Genomic DNA, 13,286 nt, shown 5'->3' on the forward strand with positions numbered 1-13,286 from the left:
TGGATCTGCAAATGACTGGGTGCCAAATGGGTTAATGCTTTGCGAAAAAAAAAAAATAGAAAAATGTAGTGTAGATTATCATCAGAATATGAATTCCACTATATTCGAAGAGTAGTTTAAAAATACACTACTTCCCAATATAACACCGGACAGTGTGATAGTTATGAACAATGCTAGCTACCACTCAAGGCTTCTCAAAAAAATTCTAACAGTTCGTCTTCAAAACAGGAACTAAGAGATTTCCTCTCAGATAATGATTTGTATTTTGAAGACAACTATAATAAGAAACAGTTACTTGAAGTGCTTCGTACTAAAACTTATAAGAAACAATATATACTGGAACTATTGCAATACAACATGGCCATACTGTTTTGATGTTACTACTTTATTTTTGCATATTCAATCCTATCGAACTTATTTGGGGACAAGTAAAAAAATGGATTCGGAGGAAAAATAGTTTTTAAAAATTTGACGCGAAAGTGGTCGAACTAATTCGATATAAACTATCATAGATTACAAGTGCCGACTGGAAAAAAGCAGTAAACCATGTATTGAAAGTAGAAAATGAGTACAGAAAACTAGGACAATTATTTTCAAACAGTGGAAAACTTATTATTAATCTGGTGGATAGTGATCATGATAGAGCTCGTCTGCAGCTCTGCAGCAAATTCCCATAAGGTTAGCATTGCATATCTTACCCTGTACAGACTAGTCACTTTGAGACAAAGTATCATATTTTTTCAGACAGGGTAGTAGAGTGATAATTTTTTTACATTTCACTTTTAACCATTTAAAAAACAAAGAAATATAACGTTTGGTTTTTCCAAAATCAGATTTTCTGCTCTTTGACTATAATATACACATTGTTATTGTATGATTTAATACTTATCGCGACTGGACATCGGCTACTCAAATTTCATTTTTTTTTTTAACATCCAATGTTTATTGCAATATGTCTCATTATAAACAATAAGCAATATGTATGATTTATGTACAATAACATAGTGGGAAGCTGCCCAGTGGCGAGCACCCAGGTAAAATATAATATAAATATAATCTATGATAATCAATTAGTTTAAACTTTCACTTAACAAACAGAGTTTAATACAGGTAAACATCACTGACACACATATGAGAATTACAAGGCTAGAAACACAAATTAAGGAAATATTTAGAAAACACTTTTCACCGCATCATGACACTACGCTCTATTTTTCCTGATTTACTAGAGGTCCAAAGGGTCTGGTCGTTTTAATCTTCTTACGTGTGAAATGTTGAGCAGATCCGTGGCCAGCGGATTTGGATGGCAGGATAGTCTATTCTTGTATACAGAGTTTACAGCAGATATTGCTTCGCAAACTGTTGGTAGCTGTAAATCGTGGTGTAATCTGTGGTTCGTGATATATTAAGGGGCATTACAGATCTGGCGCAGTACTTTCGATTGAAAACGTTGAAGTTTTTGTATGTTGGTATTACTTGCTGTACCCCAGATTTGTGCTGCATATTGCCATACCGGTTTTAAAATACATTTATATATCAGAAGTTTGTTCTCCAGGCTAAGATTTGATTTTCGACTCATGTACCAATACATTTTCCTGTAGATTAAGCTGAGTTGAAGGCGTTTCTTCCATATGTGGATGTCCCAATTTAGTTTGCTATCCAAATGGATTCCTAAGTATTTAACGACGGTATTAACTGGTAGTGGAGTGTTGTTTATAGAAACTGGTGGCGCGACACCTTTTTTAAAGTAAACGTTATTTGTGTTGATTTTAAACTGTTAACTTGGACTCCCACAGCTTAAGCCAGCTCTCTAGTTTAAGTAGGTGATTTTGTAATACCTGGGCTGCTTCAGCTGCTGTAGAATTTGAAGCCATGATAACTGTGTCATCGGCATATGTAGCGATTGTTGTATTGGTCGTCGTTGGGAGATCTGATGTGTATATTAAGTAGAGGGTGGGTCCTAGTATGCTTCCTTGTGGAACAAATTGGAAACAGGTTAGTGATTTCCCCACCTCTTTTGACTTGAAAGAATCGATCTGTCAGGTAGGATCTTAAAAGTGAACTTATGGGATGAGGAAATATAGATTTAATTTTGGAGATAAGACCTACATGCCAAACTTTGTCGAATGCTTGAGAGACATCTAGAAATGCAGCAGTACAGTAATTTTTTTGTTCAAGCGAATTTCTGATAGTCTTTAACACCCTATGAATTTGCTCGATAGTACCATGTTGTTTCCTAAATTTATTTGTTCGTTGTGTTTAAGTTTTTTTGTTAGTTTCCACAGCGATTTCTTTTGAGCTGCAAGCTCTATTCAGATTTGTTTTATCTTCTGGATGCCTAGTGAGCTGCCATATCTTTCGCAGTTTTCTTTTTTCCAATATAAGTGTATTTATGTGTGCAGGATAGGACTCCGAGTTGTCTTTGTAATAAATTTCTGGGGTGGACGTCCAAGCAGCTTGCTGAATAACTGTAGTTAAGTGAGCAACTGCATTTTCTATGTCACTATCACTTTTAAGAGGCAAGTTTAGATTGATGGATGTTTTTATTTCTTCTCTATATCTGTTCCAGTTTGTTCTTTTATTAGAGAGTGTTAAATGTTTAGAACCGTTATGAATTTGGCTTTGTAGATCTATGAAGAAAGGAGAATGATCTGATGAGAGGTCAAATGAAGCAGAAATTTGGAGGTAGGTATGTGATATTCCTTTTACTATAGCAAAATCAATAAGATCAGGAATTTTTTGTCTATCAGTAGGCCAATACGTAGGCTCTCCAGTAGAGAAAGGAATTAAATGATTCTCATTAATACTTTTTAATACACAACACAAATCACAACAACGGCCACCAACAAATAATACCAATAACAAAACAGTACATCCAAGATGGTACAAATAAACGTAACTCGAATATGTTTACGCGCTCCGAAGAACAAATAAAGACTAATTAAGGCCCTGGATGTATCAAGCTGTTAAACATATTCCGTATAAGAATTACTCTAATTGCTTCTTAATTACTGAATAACTTAGAAGAAAGTATTTGCAGTTGATATCAACCAAAATTACAAATTCCTTACATATTATGACAGTAATTATTAGCACCGCAGGGACATAATTTTAAATTTGGCAGTTAGTAGAAATTACAGGAATTATTTTAAACTTTGAAAAAAATGTTTATTTAATGCACATTTTATTATACTACTGCTACTAATAAAAGTTGCTAAGTTAGTATTAGAAACAAATAATGTATAGTATTATGTAAAATTATTATAAGCTAATTATAGCTAACGATATTTGTACGTGAGGACTTGTTGAGAACTCCTGGTTTATTCCGTTTATTTTGAAAGATAGACAATAGAGAACGCCATCGCTCACTGCATAAAACTGGCAACATCTTAGCGAAATTCCCATAAGGTTAGCATTGCATATCTTACCCTGTACAGACTTAGTCACTTTGAGACAAAGTATCGTATTTTTTTCGACAGGGTAGTAGTGATAATTTTTTTTACATTTCACTTTTAACCATTTAAAAAATAAAGAAATATAACGTTTTGTTTTTCTAAAATCAGATTTTCTGCTCTTTGTCTATAATATACACAATTTTATGATTTAATACTTATCGCGACTGGACATCGGCTACTCGAATTTCGTAACATACAAATATTATCTGTTTGAATTTGCCGACGGACGAAATATCGATGGACCCGACTTGACCAATTTTCAAAAATGGGGTTAACGGGGAAGGATGGTGAATATTAGTTGGGATAAAAAGAGTCAAAGTGAAACGCCACCTTTTACTGTAACATTTTAAAGAACACAATGGTAATTTATATATTACAGTGATTCACAACACGTGGTATTTATTGAAAAAATGAATAGTCATTACTACAAATAGAAAACTTAAGTACATAAAACGTACCATGAAACCTTGGCACCCACATCAACACCTAAGGAAATTTTTAGCCATTCTACAAAGCATAGTTAATGTTGGGAAAGCCAGATGACTTTCGGAACGAATTAGCGACATTTCTAAAATCAAAAAATTGTATTTTGAACTATACCAGATTATTAATCAATATGTCCAGTTAAAACTGCGTCTACTATTTTATGTTTTAGATTATAATCTACACACTGTGCGAAACTTTTAGTTTCATTAAAATTTTAGCATAATGCAAAGCAATCTTGTCTGTAAGTGAGAAGTGGAAGATTGTCACTAATTTATTCTGAGAATGTCTTGGCTTTTAATAAGGACCTTGTGTTTTAAAAAACGTCGTAATATAAAAATATATTTCTATACAGGATTTGTTTCTGTGTGGGTTTCAACGTATTTATTTGCCACAATTGGTAGGTACAACTTTAAAAATTCTATTTATCTACATATGCACAAATAAATATTTTTATAATAAAAACAATATAAAACTTGTTGAAATGCTGTTTGTACTACTATTATTGTACATATTTATTACAACAGGTATAGGTCAGTGTATATTACACTAAACTTAATATTGATTCGAGAATATGGGACGCCTTATAGAAAAGGTAAAAACATTGTGGCCCCAAAAACAAATACTAAAAGTAGGCAGTGTTAAATTATCAACAGATAATACACTTAACGCGAATGGTTTAGATTCAGTAAAATCAAAACAAAAATACGTTATTTGCAATATCTGAAGAATGATATGTTTGGCAAGATTGATTATTGTTACCGTTTCAATCAACCAAACTTTGTAGAATGACCAACAGACACTTTATTTTTCACTACTTTTAAGTGCAACATTAACTAAAAATTAAATGCAATTTTTCTAAAATTATTTGTGTTATGTTATAAAATATGTCTAATGTTAGGGCTAGATCAAAATATTCACACAGGTTTGCCCCTACATTTTACATTATTTAATTACATACATATATAAAAACATAAGAAACTTCTGAACACGAATATATTTTCAAGAGAAACCTAAGCTTCTACTTCTGTATCTGCTTTCGCTTCCGCCGATTCTTTTTCATCCAGCTTGGCTTTTTTCTCAGGTGTGGCACTTTCAACGTCCACACTATCTGTTGCATCTCCGCCGCCCGTAGATTTCCTCTTTGCGGCAGGTTTTTCTGAAAATAAAAAAATGTACAATTAATATTTTATACTATAGAATTAAGATGTTCCATATACTATTAGACCAAAGCCTGTTTTAATGTGGATGTGAGAGGTGGCATTCAGATTTTTGCAGAAAAAGTTGTGTGAGAACTTCAGTAATACAATTTGACTTATCCTCCCTCTAAAATAGGTCAGGAATAATAATATAGTTTTTTTTTACTTTCCTTGCTTATAACTTTAAATGATTCATTTCAGGACAAAGTCGTACTGAAATAAAATAGGGATAATTAAAGATACAACTGGTTAATAATGTTTTAATTTATTACCCTCGTTTCAAAATGGCAATAAATACAAATAAAGAGTGTGAAACAAGCCTTTTCTTATTCAATGTTTTTCAACCGATTAGGTATTACACATGTTCTTAATAACAAAAATATTTCAGTTTGACATAGCGTCAAAAAAGCGTCAAAAATCAAATTCGCTTAGAAATTTAGGCAATGTAGGCAACCACCCTAAGGCTTTGAGCATTTAGCATGAGTTTCTTGAGAATATTTTTAATAAACGTTTAATATTTTCCAGATAATTTTTTTATTTTTTTAAAACTGATGATAAAACTAGATACTGATAGAAATAATAGAATATTAGTATAGGTTTTCAAAAAATGTTGACGAAATACTCAATGAAATAGAGCTATGAACACGTGTGCTTGGTTGTATAGTAATTTCCAACCACTTCTAGTCTGTCAAAAAGTAACTAACTTCACAAAAAAATAATTACTAAATTCACTAGACAGTTCGGACTGGGATTAGCTAACCGACTCTAGCTATGAAATTTCCTAGAGCCTAATCTTCAAAACCTACATAAAATTTTGATTTTGAGTTTTGGCAACCAATACGAGACATTTGAAATATGCCTAAAAAACGTTGAAATTAAACTTTCATATCACAAACAATCGCACGTCACTGGATATACTTCCACGAAGACGGTATTGGGTGGAATTGGTAGCTCAAGTTGTGTAGTGTCGAAAAACGTACTTGTGTAATTAAAAAGAAGCAGTTTTAAACAAGATCGTTTGTAATGGGAAAGTTTAAATTCAGCATTTTTACAAATGCCTCATATTTGTTGTCAAAACTCAAAATCGCAATTTCAGGTTATAGGTTTTGAAGATTAGGCTTTAACAATGGAAATTCGACAGCGACCCGTCAATGGAAGTGATACATTTTATTGATCTGATAAGAATCGTCAAAAATAGTAAAAAAAATAAATAAAAACTGACTCCATTTGTGGCAAAATTCAAAAATTGCATACGAAAGCTGCTTTCTTAAACATATCTGGGAATATTTAGGAAAAATTATTCCCCAATAAAATTAAAGTAAATGAAATGAAGGTGAAACAATATGGACATAACTCATAGTAGCAATTTACATGTGGAAAGCTTATTCGATATGGCTACAAATTTTGGGATTTTGTTGGAAGTAGCGGATATTATCCTAATCTTGACTTTTATATTTGCAAAACAATCGCTAAAAGTGGTCGCGAATATTTGGCCTTATCATCAAGAGAAGTATTTGATGTTAGATTGCATTTCTGAACTTGCAAGCCACTGGGTATATTTTAGTAAGTTATTTACCAGCAGATTTATTATTTCATTTACAAAAATGTGAATACCGAGCAATAGAAACCTTACGGAAAAATATATTAGCGAAGTGTCCTATAGAAGATACAAAAAATCTTGGTAAAAAGCTGGTGGATCATATAATTTTCGATTTAATGTAAATTGAGAAATACTTTTTGTAAAATGGAACGATAATAAATGTGTTACTATAACTAATTTTGATAATAGACCTTTCGCACAAGCTAGTAGATGGAATCACAAGTACAAAGAAAACGTTTATTTCTTAACCGCAAGTATATACATAATACTTATAGGAGGCATGGATCACCACTCTATCTGTAGCAGGTCCCTACCTAAACTTGACTCTTAGTACAACAAGTATAGTGAAACTATCGAGAACATTAACATTTAAAGTATTTACGGACATAAAATTCGATGGGAAAGAATACATGGGGAAACGTGAAGAACAAAGACAATGTTGAGGAGAAAATTGCGAAGTCAACTAACAGATTGTGGAAAATGGACATATAAATTAAATTGTATATGATCAGTTAAATTTGAAAAAATACGTTCACATTGAATTTGATCATAATTTAACTGAAGATCAAAAACAAAGAAACACTTAAACGACTCAACTTTGGATTTATGCTGGGACAACTGGGAAAGCAAAAACAATCAACGATTTTAGTGTTGAAGACCAAGCAAAACTAATAAGTCAAGCGATGTCACCAGTGTTTTCAAGAAACTGATTTTTTATATAAATGTATGTCAGATATTAGAAAATATTGCATGTTTCTACATCGGTAGATATAGTATTTAATGATATATTTACGTATTACTATGACTGGCACCGAACCTACTCTTTCAAATTTAAACCAAGTAAAATTTAACTTCAATTGACCTACCGTCAGATTCTGAACTTCCATTTTCTTCTGTTTTTTCGGCACCATTCTCGGATGACTTTTCTTTCTCCTCATCTTCGTTTGCTTTGGCATCCCCATTTTCTACCTTTTCTGTGGGTTTCACGGGGGATGCTTTGTCATCCTTGATTTTTGGTTCTTCTTCAGTGACTTCAACACTGAAAAAAAATTACAACCATTAAGAAAAATAATTAATACATGTTTAATTTTTATTTAGATTAGTCATATCTACTAAATATGTTGTCAGGATAGTTTTCAAGTAAAATCTACGCGTTCGGTACATTAAGTTAATGAGTATTTTTCAATTACATCAACAATCAAGTAAAATATAAACGGAAGGAAATTAATGAATTGAAAATTTATGTATGCAAAAACAAAACTAAGGCATGCAAAACGAAAAACTTCATCTGGGCGACAGTACGATAGTCACAATGCTTTTATTACCAAACGGAGGATCACACAACTTTACTAAGAAATATAAAAAATTTGTATCAAGAAATTTGTAGAAAAATCTATCGAACGACTTTGTAAATTCTTACTAAATCATAAATTTATTTTTAGGAGTTTTGTTTTAAGACGAGAATTCAATTATTTATTACAGTTCAGTGAAATATTTTTGAATTATCAAGCTTGTGATTTCGTATAAATTTTCTATTGTGAGTTTGAGAAATACAAGTATTTATAGTTAATAAACTCGTGTTTTAGTACCAGCAGCAATAGTTTTCTATTTCTATAATTAGAACTTCTGACAAAACTTCTTGAGAAAACCAGCTTATTTTTGTAGCAAAAGGTTATATGTACTAAGTTTTTGATTATCAAGTTAATTTTCGCATTTTCACACATCCTCCACTATACACCTTTCTGATATACCGCCAAACGGCTCTAGTACGATAAAATAAATACTAGTTTCCTTTTTTAGTATGGCCGGACATCCATAACGAAGTTACTTTGGTCTGCTTAGTCAGTTGTTGAGGGATTGTTATATTTTAGCCGAATGAAAGTACCCTTTATCACAAAAATCTATTGCAAGTCTATTTGTTTGCAACTGACAGCTTAATACAAACGCAAATCTTCAAATAGAAGTTAAGAGTTACCATCAAAACCGTAAACCATTGCCTTACGGATGTAGTTACACAAAAAAAAACAATAAGGTTTTTTTTTGAAAAATTATGAGTTATGTATTAATTTGTTTAGTTACATATACTTGAAAAAACCCATGAAATTAAAAACTCTTAAAAACACTAATGGAGCGTGTTTTCTGAGTGAAAATTCTTCTTGTTCTTCTTTTTCCTCTTCATAGACAATTCTGCTTGTTCATTGAGGGATTTAATACCTCTATCGAAGGTTGTCACTCCATCTTTTGCGCAGTCGTCCGATACTTCTTTTGCCGATTGTTGACATCTCTTGCTATTTTGACGACACGGGTCTCCTCCATTCTGCTTTAGTGGTTATTCCATTCTTTTTTTCTATTTTGTGTCCATTCATTTCTACACTGTAAGTTACATTTTCTTCTAATGTCTTCAATTTTCTTTCGATCTCCCAAACGTATTTCCTGTAATTATTCTCAGTACTCTCATCTCTGCCGTTTCCAGTAGCCTTTGCGTTGTGGCTGTGTCGGGTCTCGTTTCTGATGCGTATGTCATTATTGGTCTTACACTGGATTTATAAATGCTTAACTTCATCTCAGTGTTAATGTGTCTGTTTCGCCATATAGTGTTATTAAGACATCCTGCCAGTCTATTTGCTTTTTGTACTTGATCTCTCACTTCTTTGTCCGGGTCTCCATAGCTAGACAGTGTAATTCCCAGGTATTTTATTTCCATTACTTGTTCAATACTAATGCCATCAATTTCTATTTTACATCTGGTTGGTTCTTTGCTGACTACTATTGTTTTAGTTTTCTGAGATGAGATTGTCATATTAAATTCTTTTGCTCTTATGTTAAATCTCTGGACCAGTCTTTGTAGACTATCTTCATCTTGGGCTATCAATATTGCGTCGTCTGCGTAACAGAGTGTTTTTATTTCTTTGTTTCCCATTCTGTATAATCTTCCTTTGTTAACGCTTTTGATGATTTCATCCATGATCAAATTGAAGAGCGTGGGGCTCAATGAATCTCATTGTCTTATTCCGCTACCTATTTCAATAGGTTCTGTAAGTTGTCAATCTATTCTTACTTCCATTTTGTTGTTTTGGTAGATGTTTTCGATAGTTTTTATAATATTTAGGGGAACTTCTCTATTATACATCAGATGGATTACATCTTACTTACTGTCAAACGATTTCTTTAGGTCAATCAGACACAGAAATGCTGGTCTATTATACTCTAGTGATTTCTCAGTAATTTGTTTTATAACGAATATTGCATCTGTACACGATCTTCCACTACGAAAACCCTGTTGTTCATCTGCTAAACTCATCCTCTGATTTATTAGCACTTATAAAATTTTAGCTGTAAGAAAAATCTATTGTGTGAAATGTTCATGACTCCCTTGTTCATCAACAACCTTTAACAACGATTAATAATGTAATGATATGTGCTCCGGTATTACAGGTGTTAGTGAAAAACCAGTACAGATTTAAGGTGAAAGAAAAAAAGGGAAACATTCCTGAGCCAAAAACACACAAAGGAAAACAATCAATAGAAATAAATGACTTTCAAAGAAACGGAGAAAAGTTCATTCGTTCTATTTAAACAAGGAGATTCCTACATTGGATACAATATTAAGGCAATATAGCAATATAGTAATATTGAGATAATAATTTTCCCACTTTGGCTGAGATAAGTTATGGAAATTACTTAAATAAATTGGTTTTTGCTACGAAAATCAAAGAAAAAACCTGTATAGAACGATACAAAAGAGATTGTTTGTTGACGACGGCAATATTTGAGAACGATAAACAGATTTAGATTAGAAGTAAGATGCATTTTCTATTTAGATGAAATCTGGCTAAACGAAAATGATACCGTTTCAAAAGTATTGGTAGATAAAAATATTACAAGTTCTCGATAAGCCTTTCTAGAAGGATTTAAATGCTCCCGCAGGAAAGGGTCGAAGATTAATAATCACGCACATTGGTACCGAACATGGTTTTGTGGAGAATTATGTATTTGAGTTCGTTTCAAAATCCACTAACGATTACCACGAAGAAATGAGCTCGGATATTTTGGAGCAATGTTTTACTTTTCTCAGGTATTGAATTTGCTACCAAATAATACTGTTGTTTCCGATAACGCCAGCTATCACTTAAAAGTTACCGACGGTCTCATGGCAAAAGTAGATATAATTGACTGGCTCCAACGCAAAACAATATCGTTTGATCAGACTATGCTTAACCCAACCCTAGGATGCGTGACTGGACCGTTCTTTACATTTACATAATATGGGTAAAAAATAGCAGACTATTATATTGGCTTTTATTGAACAATTTTTTTAATACCAGACTTTTAAAATGCTAGATATTTAATGCTAATATATAATAGACTGATAAACAAGTTGAAATACCCACAAAATGGCGGTTTTGCCACACATCCTAAAAGATATGACAGAAAACTGCTATTTAGTGTTTTGAAAATTGACTAAAAGCCACTTTCGCGGAATTTAATACTAATATATTCTTAATCAATACTTTTTGATGTCTTGTCAGCCCCTACAATTACAATAGAAATGTCATATTGTCAATTTTATAAAAGTGATAACAGTTGACTAATACCGCACATTTACTTTACTTTTGCTAATATTCGACTAATAAGAGACTTGTTAGGGATCGTTGCACAGTCTTGATAAACAGTAAGGGTTCTAACTCAACATAAAAGCTATAGTTTTCCACAAAAACTAATGTGTATTTCGAAGGCTGTTTTAATACAGTGTAAAATCTCAAAAAACAAGTCTATAGAGGGTATCCATGTCGCCTGTTTTTGTCTTAAAAACTTGACAATTTTGTATTTTATATATCGTACGCTGATGTCTTCAAGCACCATTTTTCTGAACCTTACTAAAGACGTACTCCTAGAAATCACCATTGCTTATACATATTTGCCAACTTTTTCTCTATCAGGTTTGCAACAAGATTGTAAACCATGTCCAGGACAATACCCCGGTAGTTATTGTAGTTTGTAATGAGGCACTATTTCGTCTTCCAAATTTTTACTATTAGCTGATGTATTACTTCTTCCAGTTTTGGACTACCATATTTACTAAATTTTTTCACGTTTGTTATTAAGATGTAATATTTCTTACTTAACTATGTTGCCCAAATGTTCACGGATTTTTAGTTAATAATTTAGTGTCAGTTATGTTGTAACTTTTAGTTTCAACAACATATTGAATAGTTTATTTAGATATCACACATGTTTAAAATTATATATAAAAAAAATTCTAAAAAAACATTTGCACAATGTCCATGAACGTTGTAAGCGATTAATTGTTTTTAGTTGTATACTTAATTATATTTTTTAGTAGATTTATTCATACATTTTATGGAGTGTGTAATTAAATTAATCTGGAATAATAAATTCAGTCATTAATTTTCATATTTTAAACTAGCCCACACTAACTCGGTGTATGGTTTTATAATTAAACTGTGAACTCAATAGCAATCCGATCATAACCGACAACGTTCTTGTCTATTTTTAGTTCGTTTCCAGGTTGCCACCTGAATCAAGAACAGGAAGTAAACTGATAAGAAAATACGTTATATTTAATACCTATAGGAAATAAAAATGAGTTTCTAACGTTCGGTTACAAGGTGCATATTGTTTAATTTGCAACGGTAATCGCTTTTGTATTTTTCCTAGAATCTCCGAAAAGGCGATGAATGGAAACGGACAAAGTCCAGTTTATATTTAAATTTTTCTGCATCAAAATACACAAAAATGAAGCGTGAAGGACTTTTCCAAAGACATTTTCACACGAAAATAATTTGTGTACTTCACGGAGTTACATAAAATTCTAGTGATAATAATTAAAGCAATTTCAGAATTTTTTTTCACCTCAACATTATTGAAATTTGTAAACATTGAAATATTTTATATAGGTAGGAAAAAGGAAGCATAGTATCATTGTGTATTCTGTATACATAATACACAATGATAGTTAGATATATCGCATTCCCAGAAGAATAATATTAACTTCAAAACTAACAATGTAATATGTGACAGTATTTTAGCAAGTGCAAAGAATTTATTAACGTTGTAATGTCCATTATCATTAAATGCAATGTGAATTGAGTTACGACCGTATTTTATTGCAAAGGCGATAAAAAAAAATAAGGAATAATGAGGGCCATTTGACACACTCACAAAACGAAAAGAGGTACAGTAGGCGGTACTTTAGACTAGCGCGAAGCTATGCGAGGATGTTTGCTGTATTTTTAAAATTGAATAAAGTAATTTTATTATTTTTATAAAGTAATAAAATTGAGAAAGTTTATATGTTGTATTTATAACGGACACCCTCCTCGCCTAAATGGACTTTTCCAACTGTTTACTGTCACCGCTATTTCGTAAAAAGCCATAAATATGTGCTGATTTATCATTTCTTCCGAAGTAAAAAATATGAAAATTCAACTACTTTATTAATAATTGGTCGCACTTTAATACAATAATCGAACTGATTTGGATGACATTTAAATGTTTAGCGTTTGATAATAGTCACGAATCGAATTC

The 13,286-nt window shown here is 31.9% G+C and overlaps 1 protein-coding gene across 1 annotated transcript in view; it reads right to left on the reverse strand.

Annotated features, from left to right (window-relative positions):
• Positions 1-3,774: 3,774 nt before the first annotated feature.
• Df31 (Decondensation factor 31) overlaps positions 3,775-13,286 on the reverse strand; it is a 37,692-nt gene continuing 28,180 nt past the window's right edge. Inside the window, exons 2-3 of the mRNA XM_072537442.1 lie at positions 7,604-7,776; positions 3,775-5,097 (exon numbers count right to left, since the gene is read on the reverse strand). Coding sequence (XP_072393543.1) covers positions 4,952-5,097; positions 7,604-7,776 — 319 coding nt within the window. The 3' untranslated portion in view covers positions 3,775-4,951. The remainder of the gene's footprint in view (positions 5,098-7,603; positions 7,777-13,286) is intronic.

The sequence above is a fragment of the Diabrotica undecimpunctata genome, chromosome 7 (genome assembly GCF_040954645.1).
Source record: "Diabrotica undecimpunctata isolate CICGRU chromosome 7, icDiaUnde3, whole genome shotgun sequence".
NCBI classification, from domain to species: Eukaryota; Metazoa; Arthropoda; class Insecta; order Coleoptera; family Chrysomelidae; genus Diabrotica; species Diabrotica undecimpunctata.